This window comes from Aedes aegypti, chromosome 3, assembly GCF_002204515.2.
Source record: "Aedes aegypti strain LVP_AGWG chromosome 3, AaegL5.0 Primary Assembly, whole genome shotgun sequence".
In the NCBI taxonomy this organism is placed as follows: Eukaryota; Metazoa; Arthropoda; class Insecta; order Diptera; family Culicidae; genus Aedes; species Aedes aegypti.
Window position 1 is genome coordinate 380,801,812 of NC_035109.1, and position 27,187 is coordinate 380,828,998.

Consider the following 27,187-nt stretch of genomic DNA (forward strand, 5'->3'; position numbering starts at 1 on the left):
CACAATAAATGCTGTATGAATCCATCAGAAGATTCCGGTTAAATCATGCCACCGAATTCAATCGGACTGTAAACTTTGTAGAGGTACAGTGTACTCCCGTTAATTTGAACCTGGCCTGTCCGACGTACGGCCCGCGGGCCGCATCCGGCCCGCGAAGAGTTTCAAGCTCCTTCTCATATCTGGCCCTATTGTAGCACAACAAACTCACAAACTCCTGAGCATGAATTTTATACAAAGAGCGATTATAACAAATATGTTGCAGATCTAGAGGCAGATTAGTACACGGAGCTGATATTCTTGATTATTAGGGGTATTCACTTAAGGCGAAGTAGGCCGTCATTGAAATTTGTACGCGTCGTTGATGATTGTTGCTAATTCATCTCACGATTTCGAATTAAAGAAAATCAGTTGAATTTGCACTGACACAGCTGAAAAAGTATCAGCATACTTTATGCATGTTAGCGAATACAGTGATACATTTTCAAGTCAATATAAACTATCAAGACTGAGTTTTATCACTTTGAAATGCACCTGAAAAGTAATCATTGTTACCAAAACGAATGACGGGCTACTTAGCCTTAAAGTCGCGTAAAATGATATTCTGTGTAACTGCAGCAATGAAACATTTCAAATGAAATATTCCTCTTCTGATTCTAGGCTATGTCAAATCATAAATTTTTAATCTAGTGTTCCACTGTAAACGTCAGCCAGTCAATCCAAAATGTGTTGTTCCAAAACAAAATTGCAAGTGCGCCATATTGGACAGATAAGTCAAGTTTGGTTATCGCTCCTGGTTAAATTCAGTGTTTCGCAGTGAAAATTCACAGTCTATAGCAGTCAAGTTGCCTAATTGTTGAAAACAGTTGTTCTCTATCATTACGAGATACAGACAAAAGTGTAGCTACTTGTAAAAGTGGTTTTAAGTGAAATTTCTCGCGCCGTCTGCCGCCATCTTGGAATGAAGGAAAAGAGGAGCCATCATGGAGACGGATGACATACACAAAACCCCACCAATACCGCCACCGTTACAGACACCAACAACAACCGGCACAATCCCGAAAACATCAACTCTAAATGCAACGAACAACGGGCCACCCCCAAACGGACAACGAAACGATAAAGCAAAACAGGACTATCTCTACACCGACAAAGATGACGGACCGTTTCGCGTTTACGTGGAACTAAAGGACTCGGACCATCAGAAGACCATCAACAAAATCTCAGTCGGAAGAATGCTTCGTAAAATCTTCGGAGTTACGAACAACGTTACAGAAATCAAAAATGCAGGAAAGAAGAAGGTATTAGTATATGTCAGCTCCTTTTCAGCGGCCAACAGACTGGTCCAAAATAGCGTAGTAGACAGCTACGGATACAAAGCCTACATAGCAAAACATCTGGTCTCGGTAACAGGCGTAGTAGCCGGAATACCTACTGACCTATCCAACGAGGAAATCATGCAAGACTTGCACTGCCTAGTTCCGGTAATGGACGTCTATCGTTTTCATCGCTTTGTCAACAACGCCAAAATCCCATCAACTCGAGTAAGCGTCACCTTCAGGGCAAACAAGCTGCCCGAACTGGTTAAGCTTTACAGTTGCTCCATCAAAGTTGAACCATTCTACAGTAAAGCACATCTCTGCCTCAACTGTTTGCGCTACAACCACAAGACTGTAAACTGCCGCAGTTCTCGGCGCTGTCACGGCTGTGGAGAGCGGCACGATTCGGACGAGGAGTACAAGGACTGCTCGAAACCACATCGATGTGTGTATTGCAAGAAAAATCACAGCACTACAGATGATAACTGCCCAGAGCGTCAACGCCAGAACAACATTAAGGCGGTAATGGCGAGAAAAGCACTCACTTTCTTCGAGGCCAAAGAACTTTTCCCAATTGTCACCTCAAACAGCTTTAACGCGCTCGCTGAGTTCGTTGATGAACCGAAGCCTGATGAGTTCAGAGGTCAAGACTACGCATCACAGCTGAAAAAAGAAGCCTTCAAGTTCCCGAAAAGACCTGTTCGAGATGCTCGTAAGAAGAAACCCGAAGCAACTAAATCGGATTCCGAGGAAGAAGAAAGGAAGCGAATCAGGAAAACGCCTTCGAATGTGATTGCCGGAGCAGCCTTAAATAACCCCCACAAAGTGAATGAGCAGGAACAATGGCAAAGGAAAATCCAAGATGCACGAAGCCAACAAGCTACAATGTCGCAAACGACGGTCAACTATGCTATTCAAGAAGCACTACAGCACTACTACAGCGCAATTATTGCAGACCGGACCCTGCAAGGACAAGCAAGAGAGAACCTCATCGAAACGAGTAAGAAATATCTAAGTTTTGACGTAATACATAAAAATTGAACGCAACAACCATAATAAAACCAAAAATGGATAATAAAAAAGAAATAAAAATATTACAATGCAATATCCAAAGTGTTTCGAAACATAGAGAAGAATTACAAAGAACACTTGTGAAAGGGTCATATACAGCGGCCCTAATGTCAGAGACATGGACGAATGAAGATCTCGAAAACTCCAAAAAGTATAATATCAGCGGATACAACAAAATAATTAAATCCAGGCATGACGGCTATGGCGGAGCAGCCATATACCTGCATAAAGACTATGGATTCCAGACAGTATCCATGCCGGCAACCAGTGATGGAAGTCAGTGCGTGGCCATCTATATACCCAAACTAAAATTAGTACTGGTAGCGGTATATTCTGCTCCCTCGACATCTACGCAGGATTTTCAACAAGACATCAACCGAATTCTAGTAGAGTTAGCGAAATATCCTAACGTTATATTTGGTGGGGACCTCAATACCCACCATACACTATGGGGAAATGATAAATCGTCGCCTAAAGGAGCGGCGTTACTACAAGAGATCAACTCATCCGATTTGATTCTATTAAATGATGGAAGTCCTACATTTCGACCGCAACAGCTGAACAAAAAAGCTACCGCCATTGATCTTACGCTAGCTTCTAGCAACCTTGTGCTAGATTGCTCCTGGACCGTTTCGGAGGAAGCAATAGGAAGCCACCATTTGTTAATCGAGATAAGGTACAAATCCGGACAAACAGTCAAGAATCAATACATCTACAATCAGAAAAGGATCGAAACTGACCTAGCTAAGATCACTACGAATACGGTATGCAGTATAGGTGATCTCAACCGGGAGGTAGGACTAATAATGAAAAAGAATAGAATAGTCAATAGATTCGAACCCAAATATTGGTGGAGTGACGACGTGGAGTCGGCCTGGAAAGGCAAACAAAACGCCTTGGCCACATTCAATAAAGACAGTACAATGGAGAATCTAATTGAACTGAAACGATGTTCGGCCATCTTTAAAAGAAAGAAGAAACAGTTCATCAAAGAAAGCTTGAACAAATTTGCAGAGGAAGTAGATCCACAGACGAGTTCAAGTGAACTATGGACAAAAATACGACGCCTAACTGGAAGGAAAACAGGTTTACGCAACAACATAATTCAGGACAGCCCCGAACTAGCGAAGGAATTCATGGACCTCCATTTAGGGCCAAACGATATCCACCAGAATGCAGAAACTAGTTATACGCAAGTAGCCGACTACGACATAATCGACCAAAATAAATGGGACAACATACTCCGCCGAAAAAGGTCATCGGCCCCGGGAAGCGATCGAATCACATATGATATGCTCAAATCCCTGAAACCTCGGGTATCACAGCTTATCCTGATTGATCTGAACAACTATTGGAGACAAAGTAGTCTACCACAACACCTAAAAGAGATCCGCATAATAGCAGTACCAAAACCTGGTAAAGATAACACAACTCCTGCTGGCAATAGACCAATATCATTATTGCCTACTTTGACCAAAACTGTTAACTCAGCTGTACTAGAAGAATTGAACCAGTATATCGATAGCCAAGGATTGTTGCCCAAATTGTCCTTCGGCTTTCGCAAAGGACAATCGACCACAACATGTACTTCGTATCTTCTGAACCTCATCCAGTCAAACAGGCGAAACGGATTAACCACTATTGGAGTCTTCCTCGATCTGAGCAACGCGTTTAATGCAGTCCGCACAGATAAACTAGAGCAAATCATGGGAGGTTTGAGGATACCTCAGGAGTACATTTGTTGGATAACGGCGTTTCTACGAAATCGAACAGTCACTATCAGGAGCGGTGAAGAAGAAATCACGAGAACCATCAGTAATGGATTGCCACAGGGTGATGTGCTCTCACCCACCCTGTTCAATCTGTATACTGCGGAATTGCACGACACAACGAACGAAAAAGTAATACTGGTGCAGTATGCAGATGACTTCACCCTTGTTGTCTCTGGAAGCAATCTCGAGAATGTCAAAAAAACTGCTCAAGAAGAGGTCGACAAATTTGAGGAAAAAGCTCGGGATTTAAATCTGGTAATAAATCCTGAGAAAACCAAGTCTATGCTTTTCAAAGCATGTAAGGTGGACCTAGGATTGAAGATCGGAGGGAAACCTATCGAAACAGTAATCAGCTATAAACACTTGGGAATATACCTAGACCGGTCAACCAACTTCGGAACACACATACGAGAACTCTGTCATAAAATACAGGATCGTATAAACATGCTGAAGGTCATCTCTAAGATAAAACATGGTGGACACCCAGAAACCATGCGTATGTTATACAAGGCTCTCATACGAAGTGTCCTCGAATACGGATGCACAGCGTATGGCAGTGCTAGTAAAACCAATAAAGAAAAGCTGCAGGTGATCATCAATCAATGTTGGCGAAAAATCACCGGATGTTCAAAGACCACCCCAAGGAATACTCTGTCAGCTTTGGCAGGAGAAAGTCCGTTAGATCTACGATTGGAACAAGTGACCTGCAAAGAAATATCGAAACACTTTCAAAACGGCAGCGTAGTCGCGGAACAGCTGCTACAACTCAGAGGGCAAGATATCCCAGAAGACATGCTTACACTAATGGAGCGAACATACCTGAAACACCTGCAAATTTTCGATGCAATCATTCAGAATGTCACGGTGTACCAACATAAACCGCTTGACATTCAAACTGTGTTAATGGAAGGAGCACCAGCAAAAAAGAACTGCAATCCCCGAGTCCTCAAACAAACTTTCCTGTTCCTGCAAAACACCAAATACAAACACCGGCCCTACATCTACACAGATGCATCGAAGGTTGGTAACTCCTGTGGTATAGGAGTCTTCTGTGAATCTACAAATAGAAGAATCAGCCTGAAGCTAAATAAGGAGACCTGCATAATGACTGCCGAATTATATGCCATCCTAGTGGCGTTGAGGCACCTTCACGATAGTGGCATCATGGGAGCAGTACTGTTCACAGATTCCTTATCATCATGTCAGTTAGTTGAATATCAGCTGACGGAAGCAAGGAAGAACACTGTGATCCAAGAGATAATCGAACGAGCAACAGCAATGAATGTCACCATCCAGTGGATTCCAAGCCACATAGCAATTAAAGGCAACGAAGTAGCAGATGAGTTGGCAAGGGCCGGCATACAATCGGATCAAATCCTAGAAAACGGAATATTAGTTAGCGATGCACTCCAAATCTTCAACCAGATACGAATAAGTAGTACAAACGACTGGTACACTACCTACGCAGAAGAGAAGGGAAAGCATTTTTTCTCTATACAGCCGAATTACAGCGATGAGCCTTGGTACAAAAATAAGCAGCTGAGCCATAAAGAGGTGCGAAGCCTGAATCGTCTGATGGCCGGACACAGCTTCGCAAACAACTGGTTAGCCAAGATAAAAATCGTAGATGACCCGGATTGCGATGTTTGCCTAACAGAAGACACGGCAGACCATGTAATTCTACACTGTAACAAGTACGCTATAACCCGTTCGGAGTACGACTTCGATGGCAAATATTGGACACTTGTGGATCTTTTCAAATCAAACAACGTGAATACTTTTCGAGACGTGGTGCACTTTCTGAGAAAAGTGAAATTGGACTTGTAAACAAACTACTCCTCGAGTGCTTGAGTTTGTGCCCAAGTACTTGGTGCCCGACTGCGCTGGCATCAAAAACATAAAGCAACGAAAAACCCACTGGGCATATGGTCTACAGTCACCGGTCCCATCAGCAAACCCAGAAGAAGAAGAAGAAAAACAAAATTGTTTTTTTTTTTCGTTGGTTCCTAAATTTGATAATTTTGCTCCACGGCTGATCTATTCCACATTACCGACGGTAGACAATCGTTTAAAACTGATGTGCAGTATGAATTAACTTTGTTCAACTTATTTCTAGCTTGAATCTGACCTAGGTAAATGCAGTCACTGAAAGCCAGTGTGTTGTTGGTTGTCACTCAGGATTTTTTTTGCGCGTGTGTTCTATTACAAAATCACAAAATCATCATGTGATATCGGCTCAATAATGTGCAGAACAATTTAATTGGGGGGATTAATGGTATAGGGATGATGTTCTATGGGGGGGGGGGGCATGATGAAACTAAAAATAAAACTAAATTAAATTCCTATCGCACATGCTACCAGGCTCCATGTACCGTGCTGATTGCCCGCACGCTGCAAATCCCAAACATTGGCCTTATTTCACCCGAAAAATATTATTCTGTTAATTCTTTTGGATGAAGCATGTAGAAGTGGTCATTTTTATGATCCTAAGCGTAAAAAACCTGAATATTCCAAAAACATCGTTAATATGGCTAATGTCCGACAATTCCGAACATCACGTACCCGCTTCAACTATGTTGACTGAACTCTAGACTAACGCAAATGGAGACCATGTAGATGAAGAATAGCCAACATTTACAGTTTTCGATAAAAGTTGTCTAGCACCTAGTATTTCGACCTTTATTCATTGCATAATTTGGTGATCAGCATTCTTCCGTAATGGCTTGCAATATCAAAACATTGAAAATGTTTGTTTGGACTTCTGACTGTCGTACTGATATTACCATAGCATTCTAAGATTGATTTTCAACATTCTGAAATGCTTCATTGGTTATTTACACGCTAACTTGGAAGTACCCATTAAATGGGTATCATGTACCCATTTGCAAGAAAAGTGGTTTAACTCATTTAAAGAGTAAAGTCGACTTACTCATTAAAGAGTATCGACTGCGAACTTCAAATAATGGGTATTTTAAACTCTTGGTCTCAAATATAAACATGGGTATTAAAACCCCATTTTTATCACATATGCAGTTTTTGAGGTTATGGATTTAAGAAAATTACATGGAAAATTCCCAAATATATAAAAGCGTAATTGATAGACTGAAAATCAGATATTTATTTCACATTTTTAATGGACTTTAATATATGCTTCATTTTCCTTTGCGGAAACAAAAACGACGGTCAAATCTGATGGTGCTGGTTCTTTCCCTCCGTAACCGGAACGTGCCTCGTGAGAAACCATTTGATCCAGAATCGATGCAGCGTTCAGTATTGCCTTGAATAAGCTAATCATCTTCTTGGGCGTCTTTCAGAGCATACACGCTAACTTGAAAGTACCCATTAAATGGGTATCATGTACCCATTTTTATGATCAATATGGAAGTGTCAGAAAAAGAGTATTTTTCAATGACATAAAAAAGGGTATTTAAACCTCATTATGAAGAAGTCTCTCTCATGGCAAAAAAGAGTAAATAGTATACACGATAGTTCGGAACAAAAAAACAACGCCATTACACATGTTTGTTTAGCCGCAGCGAAAAAAAAAGTTTTTAAGAGAAAATTACGCGATTTATCGAGAAAACACTTTTGGATGAGTTTTTTGAACGGAAAAATAGTGCATACCTTATTCTATCAATACGTAATACCGGAGGAAACATTGTGTAAAGGTCATGATTTTCACTTATTGGTTTTCTTGTTGCAGATATTTGTATGCTCTGAAAGACGCCCAAGAAGATGATTAGCTTATTCAAGGCAATACTGAACGCTGCATCGATTCTGGATCAAATGGTTTCTCACGAGGCACGTTCCGGTTACGGAGGGAAAGAACCAGCACCATCAGATTTGACCGTCGTTTTTGTTTCCGCAAAGGAAAATGAAGCATATATTAAAGTCCATTAAAAATGTGAAATAAATATCTGATTTTCAGTCTATCAATTACGCTTTTATATATTTGGGAATTTTCCATGTAATTTTCTTAAATCCATAACCTCAAAAACTGCATATGTGATAAAAATGGGGTTTTAATACCCATGTTTATATTTGAGACCAAGAGTTTAAAATACCCATTATTTGAAGTTCGCAGTCGATACTCTTTAATGAGTAAGTCGACTTTACTCTTTAAATGAGTTAAACCACTTTTCTTGCAAATGGGTACATGATACCCATTTAATGGGTACTTCCAAGTTAGCGTGTACAAATATCTGCAACAAGAAAACCAATAAGTGAAAATCATGACCTTTACACAATGTTTCCTCCGGTATTACGTATTGATAGAATAAGGTATGCACTATTTTTCCGTTCAAAAAACTCATCCAAAAGTGTTTTCTCGATAAATCGCGTAATTTTCTCTTAAAAACTTTTTTTTTCGCTGCGGCTAAACAAACATGTGTAATGGCGTTGTTTTTTTGTTCCGAACTATCGTGTATACTATTTACTCTTTTTTGCCATGAGAGAGACTTCTTCATAATGAGGTTTAAATACCCTTTTTTATGTCATTGAAAAATACTCTTTTTCTGACACTTCCATATTGATCATAAAAATGGGTACATGATACCCATTTAATGGGTACTTTCAAGTTAGCGTGTACGCAATATCTTGAAACATTTCAGATAACCAATTTAGCATGACTTACGCAGCAGTTTACGCTGTTAAGTGAATACCCCTATTGTTATATGCAACGCATATAATTTTGCACTATTGGAAAATCTAATAGAACAAACTTAAGAGTAAAAACCATCGTTAAGAGTTATATGGAAACCACATGATATGAGCAAAAAGCAAGTGTGGTACATGTATATGCAACGCATATCATGTTTAGAATTGGCCTTACCATGTGCGAATTATTTGCTAAACTGATAGATCTAGATGTTGCCCCATGATGTAAACTATTTGCAAATTCTATTAATTACATATACAAATTATTTCAATTTTATTTGTAACTATAATATTTATCAATAAGATATACTCTCTTTAGCGATAAAATAAAACCCAGTTTAAAAACATTTTCAACATTTTATTTGTCGAACATGGGCACTTTAACTTCAACAACAGAGGTTTTGGCATCTTAGGGGCGATCCATTAATTACGTAAGACAATTTTCGGGGGTTTTCAACCTCCCCTCCCCCCATGGTAAGATTTTTTGTATGAAAATTAAAAATAAATTGTATGGCACGTAAGAAATCGCAAACCCGCCCTCCCCCCATAACCCCTTACATAATTAATGGACAGCCCCTTAACTCTCACATTTGATCATGGGGTTTTGTCCATGATTAGGGTTGAGCACATCAATCGTATGAATGTGATGAGATGTTTTTTTCTGAGGATATATGAGCACAAATTATTTTCTGTATAGAGATTGTTAAATGTAATTACCGATTTGTAACAGCATGATACAAACATCCAGTACCAGATCCATGGAACGGGAGAGGTCTAAATTAGTGCCTCGCAATTCTGTAAAAATAAAAAGTTTTGTTTTAGCATTATGTATTTGCAGTAAATAATGAACTTACCACTTAGAGGATTGAAAAAACGTGAGGTAAACATATCACGGTACGAGCAGACCAAAATAACATCTTCCTGTCCTTGCGCAAATGATTCATTCAATATGCACTACGCGCATATAGAAGCCACGATGACTCCAAGCTTGATAAAGTTATATGCACTGCATGTACCAAGTATATTATTGAATTTTATAATATTACCATCAATCAATGCACTTACTACTTATTTGACTTATGTTCCATTCGACCTGCTTTATCTATGTTTTTTATGCTTTATATGGTTGCAATTGAAACTCAAAAGCAGGCAGTGAAATCTACTAGGAAATCCTGATAAAAATAACTTATAGACTCATTTCAGTGTAGATTATCACCCCTATTCTTGTTTACGGCGCATCCAACTTTCGATCCAATCCAATTAAGCTCTCGCCGAGCGGTGTCACGAACACGTGCGCAAATTTGCTGGTTGAAAATACTGCCATTTGATTTTGCTGGGAACAGCTGATCTTTGTTTATATTTTCAACCAGCAATCTTTAAGTAGTGTTGGTGACATGTAACGTGTATGGGTCAATGGAATAATGCACGAGTTCACTAATTTGACTTTTGAGCGGTGCCTTGTTATTTACGAGCCCATGGCAACGAGTGAATTCGGCACCACTCAAACGTCAAATTAGTGAACTCGTGCATCGGTCCATACACGAGTTCATTAGTTTGACGTTTGAGCGGTGGCGAATTCACTAGTTTCCATGGTCACGTAAATGACACGGCAACGCTCAAACGTCAATACGTGAACGCGTGCATTGGTCCATATACACGAGCGCAGAAACCACTATTCGAACCAATTCATGGCACATTTGATTTTGCCGGCATAAACGGGAATGCGAAGTGACTTTCGATCGAAAAAACATTCGAACGTAAACAAAAATAGGGGTGCATAACATTTAATACAGCGTTATCACATATGCTAGAAACAACATAGCCTTTTACATTGATTCAAAAATCTTGGATACGAGTGGTGTCAATCAGTGCTGGAAAAGTTCGCATCACGAAGCAGCTCACGAGTGTATACCAGTGCATAACAAACATCACAGACTCGGGATCTGGCTAGGTGTGAGTAAGCCCGCACCCGTCTGCTCGGGAGAACATGCCAAAAGAAGTAGCAACAAGCTCGCGAGCGTTTACTCGCGAGTAACCGAGCAAGGTGTAATTTATTATGGTTTTGACAGACAAATTAATTGTATAACCATCATATCGATAGTAAACTACTAGTTTGTAATCAAAAGCCCTTGAAAACCATAAATCTCGGAGGGTAAGCAGCTTTTTTCCCAAAAGCACAATATGACTCTGAGCAGCTCCGAACACGTTCGCGAATCACTTTTTGCTTCAGTTACTCGGGAGTCGACAGATGCGAATAAGCCAGCGCTCTGACGCTCGGGAGCGTTTGGTTTTGTTTTTGTTCCAGTTCAGATGAAGCGTTCGCCACTTTCCAAACTGCGAACAAAATTTTTCGCAGCCTTGTCGTCACCATCAGCTGATCGTTTGTTTACATCTTTTTCGTGACTAATACAAGCAAACACATACTAAGAGCCGGACCTGTTATATATGACATTGATGCAAATATTGAAGTGGGTGCCACTTTTTGAGCTCGAGTTCCGCTTATGCTATGTGCAGGCATGCTAAATTAATTGCTGGTTGATTGTACAGTAATCATCGGTTGTACATAGTTAACCTACCTTCTAAAAGGATCTAAACTCCTTCCGAAGGCAAGCTGGAAAATCAGAGTTTTTCAGAAATATTTTTATATATTTATGCTTGGATTGACTTTAAGAGTTGAGAAGGGATTTGTTCAGCAATTTTGCTGAAAATAATTTTAGGAATTTACTAGAAGTTTCAAGAAAGGAACTAGACATATTTCCACTGATTAAACCTAGAAGTGAAGTCGGCGCCTACATCCTAAACCCACTAAATCAAAAGCGCGTTCCTATGGCAAATGCTCGAACAAACATCGTTGCATGATATTGATTGTCAATGGTTTGGATTGATTTCAATAATTCGAGGATTGAGATATTCAATTGCACAATACTCACCTGATTCAGTTTGTCACGATTTTGTCTAAAATTAATTTTGAGACTCTAGACAAACCTTCAGAGACTCTTACGTGACTATTCCAGAGGTTCTTTAGATTTTTTCTGATAGGGTAACTACCTGGACACTTTCATGATTCACTTTGACATGAAGGTTTTCTCTTCTTCTGTCGGAAACATTGCAATGAGAATCCAATGGAAAAACCCAAAAAAAAACTGGAATTCCTAATGACCGGGGAAAATACGGAAAATTATATAATATATCGAGATAAATAAGTATTCCCGATATACCTACCTTGATACTTTGGTGGCTACAGCGTAGCGTCACGCCATTGCCGGACGTATTGTAGAGCTCCATCTTCGTCGGTTTTGGGCAAAACTTCTACGAAAGTGTGACAGTGCGTTGAGGTATTGTAAAAAGCGTGACAGAGGGGGGAGGGGGGTCTAGATATCCTGTAAAACGATGGACGTCATATTTGAATCGTCCCTAAGCTGGTTACGTAGTTAGTAAATGGCCCTATTCGCAGCCGCAACACGTCTTTTCATTTCGCGGGAAACGTCGTTGTCACATGTCACAAGTGTTCCAAGGTAAACAAATTCTTCAACAACTTCAAACACATCCCCATTAAACACTACCTCAGCACCTACACTACCAAGCCTGACTCTATCTTAACATGCAAGCATGTACTTCGTTTTGGTAGACTTAATGGTCAGGCCTATTCTCGCTGTCTCCCTCTTCAGAGGCACGAAGGCCTATTCTACTGACTCGATTCCAATTAGGTCTATACCGTCCGCAAAGGCAAACTGTTGAACATGTCATTACCGGGAATCTGTGTGTGTTAGTCCTGGGAAAATTGTTGGAGGAATCACAGGACTTCATTAAAAGAATACTAAAAAAATGCAGACTTCCATGTGGCATATCTGAGATAATATTTAGGGTTATCCTTTTTAAAAACATCCATGTTGAATTCTTGAAAGTATCTAAAACAAAATTCAATGAGAAATTCCGTAAGAGAATCACTAATTGAACTCCTGAAGGAATCTTCAAAGTTCTGATGAAAAGTTTAGGCAAATAACTAAATTATAAATTCTGAAGCAATTCCTTGAGAAAAAACATTGGAAAATACGAACCATTATGCTTGTTGTACTGTCACGAAGAATTAAAGAAAGTTATATTCGTAGAGGATCTTATTACTCTGAATGCCTTCAACCCAAATGCTGTTACCGCGAATGTACAATTACTTTGAATTACATTGTTTCTTGGTAATGTCATCCGGGTTATATGAAATTCGGAGTGATCTTTTGTCACGAAATGCTACGATGTGATAGAGAGGTGTATACAATCAATGAAGAAATGCTACGCCATTTATGGATGATGCTTGGGGAAAACAGGGCTCAAATTTAAATCAAATCAAATTGTCTATTTCAGGTTCAAAGAGGTATCGCCGCTGTGTGCCCAAGTCGGACTCTTCCTCGTCACAGGTAATTTTCCGGCCGTAGTTCGACACTTAGGGCTGCAACTAATGGAGCACACGGTCAAGTTCAACTGGAACAGCATCTCCCAGCAGGAAAAGATTTTCATCAAAGAGAACGCGATGAAGCTGCTAGGGGAGGGCGTGGCGGAAGCCCAGGACCAAAGCGTTTCGCACATCAAGGACGGTCTGTCGAGAATCATTGTGGAGATGGTTAAGCGTGAGTGGCCACAACAGTGGACCACGCTGTTGGCAGAACTGAGCGAAGCGTGTTCCAAAGGAGTCGCCCAGACGGAATTGGTGCTGTTGGTGTTCCTGCGATTAGTGGAAGATGTGGCCCTTCTGCAGACCATCGAAAGCAACCAACGCCGGAAGGACATCTATCAAGCGTTGACTTCGAACATGGCGGAAATATTTGACTTCTTCTTGAGGCTGATCGAACTGCACGTAGGAGAGTTCCGGAATGCAACGGCCATCGGCGACAAGCACAAGGCTTTGGGCCACAGCCGGGTGGTTCAAGTGGCTCTGTTGACTCTGACGGGGTTTGTCGAATGGGTTTCCATCATCCACATAATGGCTTCTAATGGGAGACTCCTTCAGATTCTCTGCATTCTATTGATTGACGAAGAGTTTCAACAGCCCGCTGCGGAATGTTTGCTACACGTAGTGAACCGCAAAGGACAGGTCAAAGATCGCAAACCGCTGCTGATACTGTTTGACGAAGTCCCAGTGGGACATTACTATCGGGCAGCGCTGCAAACAGAAAGGATGGGCACGGAGTCGTACTATCTGTTCCTAAAGAAGCTCGTCCAGGTGCTGATGGGCCTGGCCACTCAGCTGGGTAGCTTTTGGGGTAAAGAGGATTGCCAAATTTCCAGACCAAGTCTGGCCACATTCCTGGAAACGGTGTTCATCTTCTCTCGCCATTCGAGCTTCACCTTGTCGCACTACGCCTCCCTGATCTGGACCGGGCTGTTGAAACATGAGCAAATTTCACGGGAACCCATCGTAATGGAGTACATTCCAAAGTTGATCGAAGTTTTCGGCCCAAAGATCATTAAGGTTTGCTACCCAGCATCCCGTCCCACGGAGATCAGCATGAACCCAGAAACCTTCATCAGCCTGGACTATGACGACGAGGAAGAGTGGCTCATTTTCTTCGCCCGGTGTCGAACCGATTTTCTCGAAATATTCCGGCAAGCTACGTTGATGGCCCCACTCGTGACCTTTTCCTACTGCGAACAGTGGCTCAACGCCAGACTGCAGAAAGCACATTCCGAACGAAACACGACCTGCAGCATCACCGATCCGGTCTACTTGGAATGGGACGCCCTGGTCAACGTGTTGGATAGCGTCCTGTCGCGGATCCTCATGGTCACGGAACGTCCTTCGGTCGCCTCAGGGCTACGCCTGCTGGAGGAATGCCTCAAGGTCGAATCTTCGGATCCGTTGATTTTCTCGGTGCTGCTTTCCTGCATTTCCTCGCTGTTCGTGTTCCTCAGCATGTCCTCGTGCCAGATCACCGCCGCCAATTGTGTTGCCATGTCCGGAGTGCAGCTACTCCCCAGAGTCCTGGACAAGATATTCGCCGCCCTGGTATTCCAATTGCCCGGCGCCAACCGTATCAACCAATCCATAGCCGTCAAGAACCTCCGCCGTCATGCGGCATCTCTCATGGTCAAAATTGCCCACAAGTATCCACTCCTGCTCCTACCCATCTTCGACCAGATCAACACCAGCGTCCACAATCTTATTCGCCAGCAAGACCTACTCAGCAACGTAGAACAAATCACCCTCCTGGAGGCCCTGCTTCTCATCTCGAACCACTTCTGTGACTACGAGCGGCAAAGCAACTTCGTAACGGAAATCACCCGCGATGGCGTCAATCTCTGGCTGCACATGGCCCCGGTCGTCAAAAACGCCCACACTTTTATCGACTTTGTCGGATTGAACAAGCTGCCCATCGAACCGAACTCCGGCATCCAAGATCCGTGCAACGTCAACCGGGGTCAAATCGTGTACGCCCTCAATCTTATCCTGGGCATCATCAAACGGTGCTCCTGGCCGGACGATCCGGATCGTTGCTCACGGGGTGGCTTCGTCGTTGCACTCACCGAATCCGGCAATCCGATCTGCCGGAATCCTGCAACCTCCCACGTGGTCCCACTTCTACCGCACATCCTTTCCTTGATGCGAGTACTGAACGAGCTGTGGAAGCCGGATGCATTGGCCGCAATAAATCCCCACTTCAAGGGCGCCAACGGAATGCAGGAACACGAGAAGAAGCAACTCCTCGGGGTCACGTTGGTACATCAGGATCCGTTGGATCCGACCGTGAAGAAGCCCCCGACGGCGTTCGACCGCATGCAGACATTCCTGTCGCTGGTATTCGAGCATTGCTACCACATGATGGGATCGGCAGGTTAGTGATTGAGTGTTGAGTGATTTTTGCGTTTTATGAGAGGATTCGCTTTTGCTTGTACCTAATCAGAACTTCAGAAGATATAAACGCGAACGTGTTGTGAGAATGGCATCTAACCCGAAAGAGACGTGTTAATGATAGAGGCTCGGATTCAGTTTGACTTTCTATTCCGGAGCACCAAAAGGTGTTCAGTCAGTGCACATTGTATACTTCGATCCTTGTCAGGACCCGTTTTTTTCCGTTAGACCCGTTGGAAGAAGTAAAATTTCGTTAGCAGTGGTAATTCTCATTGGACACCGTCTTTGAAAAAAAAATTTAAAGTCTCTTGCCTCCACGAACAAAAGGGTGAATCACTGAATTAACCACATTCTTCATAAAAAATATTTTAAAACTTTTGCTAAATGTGTCAAAAATGGAAGGAAGCGTGTTTTATAGAATGCGCGCTTCTTTCAAATGTTGAAATGAATAATTTTGTAGAAATTTGAAAATGATAGGCGTCGCAGGGGAATGACAAGACTGAAATTAATTAGGTGGTGAAAATTGAGCAAGCCTTCGGGGAACCGGTAAACATCGAAGCGTCCTGTTTTTGTCTAATTTCTCTAATGGAGAAGGGTTGGCTCAAAGCTTTGAACGTTGCTACCAACACAGGCAAAATACAGGAGGCTTCAATGTGCTCATAATACTGACGGCTATCACACGAACGGTTCTATCGATCGATAACTGATATTGGGAAATCATACTTGCTCATTTTTCACAACCTAATTCATTTCAATGTTGTCGCTCCCTTGCGGCGCCTATCCACCTTTTCATTTTCATCATTTATAAAAATCTTCTACAGACTTCCTTCAGCTTTGCGTCGCATGACCGATATAGCCACAACAAATAATATAAGGTACCGCGGGGCAAGTGGGTAAATGGGGTAGGTGAAAACACTTGATATATTTTACTGAATATGTGAATTAACGTTTTAAACTCATGCGTAAACCTTTGAGGTTATTGAGAACATTACGATAGGTTATTGATTTCTGAGATTTTTCAGCCATTATTGCATAATAGAGTGAAAAATTGTTAACCTGTCTACTGTTACTCCGTAATAAGTTGGCGGCGTACAATCTTATTTTAATATTTTCAGTGGGAAAAAGTTGCGTAAAATAATTTCCTGTACCACTTCTTAGTTGTCCTCTGTGACAGTTTCAAACTGCAATAAAAAAAAGTTTTAGAATTAATTCGACGTAGACCTAAAAATAACTAAATTTAAACACCGTCAATTTTCTTATCAGATGGGGCAAGTGAAAAGTTTATCATTAGAGATTGAATTTGTGTTTTCTCTTTAAGTAGCCATAAGTAAACATGGTTTGCAATTATCATAGAAAACCATAACGTGCTGATAATTCAAGAAACACTATACTCAAGCGTTAAAAGCTATTAGAAATCATTCAAATTCTCTAAAAGATGTTGCCAAACATTACAATATCAATATGTCTACTTCGGGCAGCCAATTAAAAGGAAGACGTTGACTGAAAAGTTGCAATATTAGAGAACACACGGAAATCTCGTGGAATGTCTATGTTAAGCTAGTTCAAAACATAAAAATGAGGTATAGGCCTATCCACATAAAAAAGACCCTAAATACGTTATTGAAGGATTCCGTTTGATTTCTCCCGAAAAGTTATCCGACGTCATATCCGACTTTCTCAAAAACAAATAACGAGCGGTGGAAATTCTACAGAGCAGAAATGCAATTGCTGTCCTATAATGTAAGAACTAACATTCACGGTGCTCCAATTACCGTTATTATCAAATAAAATATACCATTCAAACGGCAGTCAGCAGTTGATTCCTAACGTTGTTCTGAACCTCTGGCCCGATTTTGAAAAAAATCCTTAGGCAGAATTTTGAGTTACGCCCTTTTGAAGTTTATATGATAGAAATCACTGAAAATATGCCACTTCTACTTGTTTAAACAAAAAGATTATACAAAAAATGTAGTTTTGATTTTTTATCTGGTTTTATATATTGAAAAACATTTTCATAAAAAAAATCTAGACCGACATTTGGAAAGGGTTAATGCTATGTTAAGTTATAACTTATCAACCAATACACGAACAATTATATCTAACAATCTAACGCCTGATAGTGATTTTAGGAAATTGTCCAAAGCATTCAAATATGAATGAATAAATCTTGGACAGGATACGCCCTTTTGAAATGTATGGAAAGAATATTGCATGGTGAATTCCGTTTAATCTATAATCAACGGTTAGGTGCATACATAATTGTCGTGTCCGAAGATAACTGTTATACTAGCATATTTCGATATCCGAATGTAACTGCGATCGAATAGCGAAGCTTATCGCGATACGAATGTAGACCAATAAATCAGTTAGACTTTTACCTCCAAGTGAACCAGTCGTTTCATATAATTTCCCTTATCACAGAACACTTTAATGGCAACGAAGGATAGATCAAAGACCCAGTGCGTGCAAATTTAACAAATCGGTGTGATTTGCCGAGTATTTTTTTGTGAAAATTTAGATCGTTAAGCCGTACTTAGAAAAATCAAAATCATTAATTTTATGTGCTTTAAACGGCTGCCGACTCAAGTTTGGGTAGTATACAAAAGTGATACTTGTATCGTGTAGAACGTTAAGTTCTTAAAAAAAAAATTGTGACATTGCCTACTTTTCTTATCATCACGCGGTTCAATCACCGCTAACATCTCAGCCACCACCAACAATTTTGCCACCTTCGAGACCGTCGCCACGCGGATTGTCGCCACCAATATCTTCGCCATCGCCGTCACCGCCATTGCTGTCCACTACGGGGTCATTGTCAGTATTGTTTCCTCATCAGTATTGTTCAGACCATCACTGAGTTGAAGTTACCTAGCTGTTGAAGATCTGAGTGCCGTGATCGTGTATTAACGATTGTTGCAGTAAACCAAGAATTCGTCTCTTGTGTGCACAGCATCTCAAACGAGAGGTGAGTGACTGGACTTGACCATTATAAAAGAGACTCGCTCTTTATAGCAATAAATCGATATATCGTGTGCTTGAATTTTGATAGTAGTTGAGTGCGTCCTGAGCAGTGGTATTACAATTGATGAGAAATTATTAGTGATTGGTTTCTGTTTTTGTTCAAGATTATACATTGCAACGATGTCGACGTTCATCGGTTCCGTCGAGCCCTACGTAGTAGGCACATCGTTTAGCGATTATGCGGAGCGATTACAGCATGTTTTCAACTACAATCGGGTACCTGAAGGCAATCGCAAGTCGCTATTTATCACTGTGAGTGGAGCTGCAGTTTTTTCTGAGATGAAAAAACTATACCCTGGTGTTGATCTTGACACGCTGGAGTATAACGATATTATAAACAAACTTAAAGGCCGGTTCGACAAAACGGATGGACGCATGGTACAAAAGGCGCTATTCTACGAGCGGTGCCAGCGCAAGGACGAGTTAGCTGAGGATTTTATTCTTGATGTCAAGCTTCTAGCAGAAAGTTGTGGATTTGGCGCAATGAAGGATTCCATCATACGCGATCGGTTGGTACTGGGCGCATATGATAAGAAAACACGTGAACGTTTACTTGAGGAAGAAGAACCATCACTCGTAGAAACTGAACGGATCCTTATCGCGCGAGAGCAAATGGCACGTAGTTCGTTGCGAATGGAGCAAACCAGTGATCGAGTGAGTGCAATTGAACGATCTACCACACGTGATCGCAGAGATGATCACACACGACGAAACTGGGACCATCGTAATGGAAGAAGAGAAGTGTATCCACATAGTAGTCGTCGTGGTCAAGACCGTTACAACTATCGCAGCCGAAGTCGTTCAAGGTCAGCACATAGATGGAAAACGAATAATAACAACAATGTCATGTGCAGCTACTGTAAGATTAGAGGGCACGTGAGGAAAAATTGCTTCAAACTCCAACGTTCTCGGGAATCAATTCGGTTTGTGGAAGATGAAAATTCTACGGAGCAATCGTCAGCGTTCGATTTCAAGCGTTTGGGACCACCCAATCCCACCAGTGATTCCGAGGAGGATCTCGATTGTATGTCCATTGAAGCTGCTGCACAGGTAAATGAGCCAGTTTTTATTAATGCAAAAATCAATGGATTAGGTTTTGATATGGAGATCGATACAGGATCTGCTGTCGCTGTGGTAGGTGAACAGATTTATAAATCTCATTTTAGTAAGCTGCCTCTCAAAAAGTGCAAACGAAGATTATCTGTCGTGGACGGTGCTAGATTGAAGGTTTTGGGTATATTAGACGTTACAGTTTCGATAAGAAACATGATTGCTAACGTAACCTTAGTAATTTTACAGGGTAGTACCAATTTTGTGCCACTTGTAGGAAGAGATTGGCTTGACGTGTTCTTCAAAGGCTGGAGAACAAATTTTTTAAATTTATCTAGTATAAACAACGTGAATGTAATGGACAAAACAATTGACATAATTGATAAAATCAAACAGAAATATAACTCTGTATTTAGCAAAGATTTGTCTGTTCCAATTGAAGGTTTTGAGGGAGAATTAACTATGCGGGAATGTACTCCTATTTTTAGAAAAGCTTACACAGTACCATTGCGTTTAAAAGAAAAGGTCATCCAACATTTGGATTCTCTTGAGGAAAGTGGAATAATTACACCTATTCAGGCCAGCGATTGGGCTTCGCCTGTTGTTGCAATAGTCAAAAAGGACAATGATATCCGTTTAGTCATCGACTGTAAGGTATCGATAAACAAGTTTATAGTGCCCAATACTTATCCGCTTCCTCTAGCTCAAGATATTTTTGCCACTTTGGCTGGGTGTAAGGTATTTTGTTCGCTGGATTTAGCGGGTGCTTACACTCAACTGCAACTTTCAGAGAGATCGAGGAAGTATATGACTATTAATACAATAAAAGGCCTATATACATACAATCGCCTTCCACAAGGAGCTGCCTCTTCCGCAGCGATTTTCCAAAAAGTCATGGATCAGGTCCTGCATGACATAGAAGGAGTGTCATGCTACCTTGATGATGTACTTATTGCTGGAAAAAATTTCGAAGAATGCAAAAATAAACTCCTTTTGGTTCTTGACCGCCTGGACAAAGCAAAAATTAAAGTTAAATGGAACAAATGCAAATTTTTCGTGAATGAGCTTCCGTTTCTGGGACATGTGATAACAGAAAACGGACTTTCGCCATCCCCTGACAAAATAGATACTATTGCTAATGCTAAAGCACCAAATAATCCAACAGAGTTAAAAGCTTTCCTTGGGTTGATCAACTTTTATGGAAAATTTGTACCAAACCTGTCATCCAAACTAATTTGTTTTTACAATTTGCTTAAAAAGGATGCTAAATTTATTTGGGATTCAAAATGCAACGAAAATTTTGAGATTTGTAAGAAGTATTTATTGAAACCGAATGTTTTAGAGTTTTTCGATCCCAAAAAACCGCTCATAGTGGTCACAGATGCTTGTGGCTATGGCTTAGGGGGCGTTTTGGCCCATGAGATCGACGGTCAAGAAAAACCTATATCGTTCACATCTTTTACTCTTAACGATGCACAACGCAAATATCCGATTTTACACCTCGAGGCGTTGGCGGTAGTTTCTTGCGTCAAGAAATTTCATCGGTATTTGTATGGCCAACATTTTGTGATCTACACCGATCACAAACCTCTTCTTGGAGTGTTTGGAAAGGAAACTAAGGATGCTATTTCCGTTACACGTTTACAACGTTATATCATGGAACTATCCATTTATAGCTATGAAATTCGATATCGGCCATCCAAGAAAATGGGAAACGCAGATTTCTGCTCCCGATTTCCTCTAGCTAATACAGTACCTAGAAGTTTAGACCGAGAGTATGTAAACAGCCTAAATTTTACTAATGATATACCAATTGATTTCAAGGATGTTGCCAAAGAAACCAAGAAAGATGTGTTTCTCACACAAATCATTAAATATCTTCAATGTGGCTGGCCGGAAAGAGTTGAACGAGAGTTGAAAGACATCAAATCCCAAGCTTATGACCTTGAATTAACCGAAGATTGTCTCCTGTTTCGTAATCGAGTAGTTGTGCCGAAATCTCTCCAACAAAACATCATGAAGCTTTTGCATGCTAATCATGCGGGCATTGTAAAAATTAAGCAGCTTGCTCGTCGCACAGTATTTTGGTTTGGCATAAACGCAGACCTGGAAAAATACGTTAAGAACTGTGATGTTTGTAATCGTACTCTTATTGTTCCTAAGACAAAATACGAGTCGTCGTGGTCGCCCACTACCAGACCTTTTAGTCGAATCCACGCTGATTTTTTTCATCTTGGGGAAAAAGTATTTTTGTTAATCGTAGACAGTTACTCGAAATGGGTGGAATTAGATTACATGCGATATGGAACAGATTGTAAAAAGGTCATAAAAAAGTTTGTAAATGTTTTTGCTCGATTCGGCCTCCCAGACGTTCTTGTAACCGATGGTGGGCCTCCTTTCAACGCAGACTATTTTACTGAATTTATGAAAAATCAAGGAATTTTAGTTCTTAAAAGCCCTCCATATCACCCAGCCAGTAACGGACAGGCTGAAAGAACTGTTCGAACGGTCAAGGAAGTATTAAAAAAGTTTTTTTTGGAACCACAAATCAAGACCCTTGACGTGGAGGAGCAGGTGAACTATTTTCTCTTGAACTACAGAAATAGCTGTCTGACAAAGAGTGGAACATTTCCCTCTGAGCATGTGTTTTCATATAAGCCGAAGATATTACTTGATCTTGTTCACCCAAAAAGTCATTATAAGCATAACTTAGCTCCCCGTTGTCAGAATTCTCCTATAAAAGAGAATTCTAGATCGAATCGGGTTGACGAGCTAAAATATTTAAATTCGGGAGACGCATTATGGTATAAAAACTACCGTCTCAAACATGTCGAGCGATGGTTGGAGGCGACTTTTGTTAAGAGACTATCGTTGAATGTTTTCCAAATTTCGGTGAATGGTCATGTGTTATCAGCACATCGAGATCAGATACGATTACGGAATAATACAAAACCAACTGGATTTACACAAATCAAAAATAATTCCAAACGGTCTCGTGAAGACGACTCTGAAGACGAACCAGATTTCTTGGGATTTCCTGAAGAATCTTTTCCGAGTCAATCATCTTTGACAATAAGTAACAAAAATTCTAAACCTATCATTTCAGGAGTTAGAAGATCTGACCGTTTGAAGAAACAACGACAAGAAGTAAATAGAGATACCGAGTCTCGTCGAAGATCGAATCAGTGATTATATTAATAAAGATTTAAAATTAAGAAATAGCCTTGAAGTGTTAAATAGCTATTGTTCAGAATTGCATGTACGTTAGAATTTCAGAAATTTTATAAATAGTATCATTGAATCACATTTATTTAATTCTTAAGTTTAAGGGAATGGAGGACTGTCGTGTCCGAAGATAACTGTTATACTAGCATATTTCGATATCCGAATGTAACTGCGATCGAATAGCGAAGCTTATCGCGATACGAATGTAGACCAATAAATCAGTTAGACTTTTACCTCCAAGTGAACCAGTCGTTTCATATAATTTCCCTTATCACAGAACACTTTAATAATCATTACACCTCTGCGGTTGTTCTTATTTCATTCAATTTAGCAAGTTGCACAAAATTTACACGTACACATATTGTCTAGATTGACATTATAAAAGGGCCAAAGTATAATTGAAATATATACACATCAATATAGCTGAACATCAAAGTTGATCGCAACATTCGAACATTACATATCTTTATCTACATAATTCTATATTCTATATTCTATTCAATTCTATTTAATTCTTTTCTATTCTAATCTGTTCTTTTCTATTCAATTTTACTCTACTTAAATTTATTCTATTCTGATCCACCCTACTTGTTCTTATACATATTTTTACAAATGCCAATGTTGTAATCAAAAACTGCGCGCAAAAGAATTGAACGATACACTTTCGATGTTTGTTCGATTTTATAGCGCAGACAGCTCTGTGAAACAGCGTTATCCGACGCCAGCTCATTATGTCAGCCTAGTCCTCGACCAGTTGCATTGCAAAAGTCTTTTACATTAAACATGGTGATATGATATTTCGAAGATTTTGTCAGACTCTGCTCTTCCCAGCTCTCGACAAACTTGTTCAAATTACCTTTAAAACGAGGATCCAGCTCAAATGAAAAGCATTTAATACAAAAAGCTTAAATTCCTTAAAATACATTAAAAACTATCATATATAAGTTGAAACCCTTATTTGGACTTACTGTGAAATAAGAATTCAAATCTTCATATATATGGATCATATGAGAAGCACGCATTAGGAGTCAGAATCTGTGCATAGCATTTTTTTTACAGAGCTGGGAGCGCTAAAAAGCCGTACAAATATCGAAAGAGAACCGTTCAAATCTTTTGCGCGCAGTTGGTAATTTTTACAGTGTCTATTTGTAAAAATATGTATAAGAACAAGTAGGGTTGATCAGAGTAGAATAAATTTAAGTAGAGTTTATTTGAATAGAATAGAACAGATTAAAATAGAAGTATGTATGTATGAATATATAATATAGATAAAGATAAGTGATGTTCGAGTGTTCCGGTCAACTTTGATACAGTAATTGTTCAGCTATATTGAAATGTGTATATTTCAATTATACTTTGGTCCTTTTTCAATGTCAGTATAGACAACATGTGTACGTGTAAATTTGGAATCGTTCAAATGTTACGTAACGAGGAGGTTCGGTAGTGTTACGGTTCATACATTTTCCATACAAAAGCTGTAACGTGGGGGAGGAAAGGGGGTCTCAATTTTTCATAAAAATCAATTTCAGCATGCTGCTTATATATGGTGGGAGTCAAGCTAAAAAATATACACAACCTCATTTGTTTCAATTTAAAGTCTCTAGAATTGGAAGAATCTCAACTATGCGAATTCCATTACCCACTTGCCCCACGGTACCTTATAAAAATTCAGCTGGTTTCATACTAAAAATCAACTTCTTTAAAATTAGAAGGATAATTAGAAGAATAATATTTTGGAAGCTAAGTTTGTTAAAGCGCGGGCCTAGCATATACGGAGTTGTAAGTTTGAGTCTCACTAGAATATGTTTTTTTCTCGAATTCATGTCTCAATTTGTCAAACACAAAATGTACCTTCTGATTACCAAATTTTCTAGTGTAATACAATCTAAATATGATTTTCCAGGACCTTCCCTCGGGCGGGATCTATACGCCCTCCCAGGCATCGCGGAAGCTCTAATCGGCAGCATTTTCGCCTCACTGGAGAACGTTCCGGACTTTCGTCTGCGCACCATCGTGCGGGTGTTCTTCAAACCGTTCGTCTACTCCTGCGCTCCGGTATTCCACGAAACGGTTCTTCTGCCGATCTTCGCCCACATCGCCCCATTCAGTGAGTTTGTTGTGTAACTTTCGTTCGCAAAGCTGTTTATGATACTAATTGAGCCTTTTTGTTAATTGTAGTGCTCTCAAGACTGACGGCCCGCTGGCAGTACATCACGGCGCTGTACGAATCGGGCGAGCTGGGAGAGGACGTCAGCGATACCCAGGAAGTGCTGGAGGATATGCTGAACCGAACGTTGACCCGGGAGTACATCGATGTGCTGAAGGTGGCCTTGGTTGGCAGTACGGTGGATCCGATGATACCCAACGCGACCAGCGAAGCCACCATGGATCAGGATGATCAGAGCATGGATGGTCCTCCGCATGCACTGACTCGGGCGGCCCAAACTGCCATGACGTCGGACGTGATCAGCGATCTGGGTGGAAAGTTGCTGCGCAATCAGTACACCTGTACGCCGATCGTTATGACCGTTTTGAGGTGAGTGTATAATGATGTTTTTAGTTAATTTCTTTCTCCAAAACCAATTTGAAGCACCGATTGACGTTGATAAGGAATAAGGATGAATTTCTGATTGCCATTTAGAAACCTCTAGATCAGTGTTTCCCAAACTTTTTTGACTTTCGCCCCCTTGAGACCAATATTTTTTGGAATCGCCCCCTGATATGAAATTTAAACATTTGTATTGAGCGTTAAACTTACGTTGAAGTATTGATCAATATTTCATCATAAGTATACCGAAAATTGATCAAATTTAAATGATCAATCATAATGCTTCAATCAAAATACCCTAAAATTAGTGTCTTCTACTTGTCTATCCTAAACTTAAACTAAAGAGTCATGCAATATCTATCATATGCATCAACTGTTTTTGTGTCAACGAATCTATTATCATGGCTTATGTGCGATCATCAAAAAAGTTTCGGCTCACTTAATGCTTTCTTGTCTTCGTTTTAGTGTTATATTGTTGAAATACATTTACGAAATTTTGAGTGATACATTTTAAGCTGTTCTGTAAATAGTCCAACTTATATTCAAAACATAAAAAAAAATCAGTAATCCCAGACTTTTCATCTTTTTATTCACTGAAATACAACGTCCAATTTTTAGATTTTTATTTGCAAGCTTTGATACATGCAATTTTATGTCGCATAGGCCTATTTTTAAGTAAGGTGATTTACGTATATGATATTCAGTGATTTTATCATTGGAACCCGATTTTTGTCCACCAAAATCACATAAATTTGTTCATGATATGATTTGTACTATAAAACTGATTAGTATGCGTGTTAACAAAATATCAAAATTACAGTCGACTCTCCACATCTCGATGTTCTACATCTCGATATCTCTCCCTATGTCGATGATTTCATAAGTCTCTTCAGTCTGCATACATTTTCACTCTCCATATCTCGATATCTCCATATCTCGATATGTTTCTGTTGATTTCTCGTTCTCAATTTTCTCTCCGTATGTCGATATGAGCAATATCGAAGGTTACTAGACCAAAGTTTTGGGATTCAAAACAAATTTGGAGCGCAAAATGACGTTTGTTTGTGTATTACTTTCTTGGCAACGGAGTGTTTTTCAATCTAGTATTCATCAAAAATGTGTTCTTTGTCTCGATCTCTCCCTATCTCGATGGTCCCTTCGATATCGAGATGTGGAGAGGCGACTGTAGTATTTTGACAAATTAAGCTGCCTCATTCTAAAAATCCCCTAACAAAGTTGATGACTTTTACTTTACTTTGGACTTGGAAATAAATTTCAAACATCACCGTAAGATCTTACATATTTTCTGCTTTCAAAATGCATGCAATATTATTTTTGGTAAAAAATATTCAGGTCTCAATGACAATCGTCAAACTTGTCAATCATAATTTAAAAACTAGCGCGTTTAGAGGTAAACAACTGAAGAAATAGTTAGGTGTCAAGTAAATTCTTACTCAGATGTATATGCTATCATTAAAATATTACTGTCTCTTACAAACTATTATTTATCAATGAATCTATTTTTGTTTTTCAATTGCTCTCACTTTCGCCCCCTTTCTAGCATTTTCGCCCCCCAAATTCAGTTTTACAAATTTTCGCCCCCTTGGACCTGAAAATCGCCCCCAGGGGGGCGAATTCGCCCACTAAAAAATTCATGGAGGATCCATGAACAAATCGTGTAAGAATGCTT

At 40.1% G+C, this 27,187-nt stretch overlaps 1 protein-coding gene across 1 annotated transcript in view; it reads left to right on the forward strand.

Moving 5' to 3' along the window:
• The window catches only part of LOC5571926 (exportin-5), a 33,996-nt gene that overhangs the window by 1,420 nt on the left and 5,389 nt on the right, over nucleotides 1–27,187 (forward strand). The window contains exons 3-5 of the mRNA XM_001659973.2: nucleotides 13,172–15,636; nucleotides 24,853–25,056; nucleotides 25,128–25,485. Of these exons, the coding sequence (XP_001660023.2) occupies nucleotides 13,172–15,636; nucleotides 24,853–25,056; nucleotides 25,128–25,485 (3,027 nt within the window). The remainder of the gene's footprint in view (nucleotides 1–13,171; nucleotides 15,637–24,852; nucleotides 25,057–25,127; nucleotides 25,486–27,187) is intronic.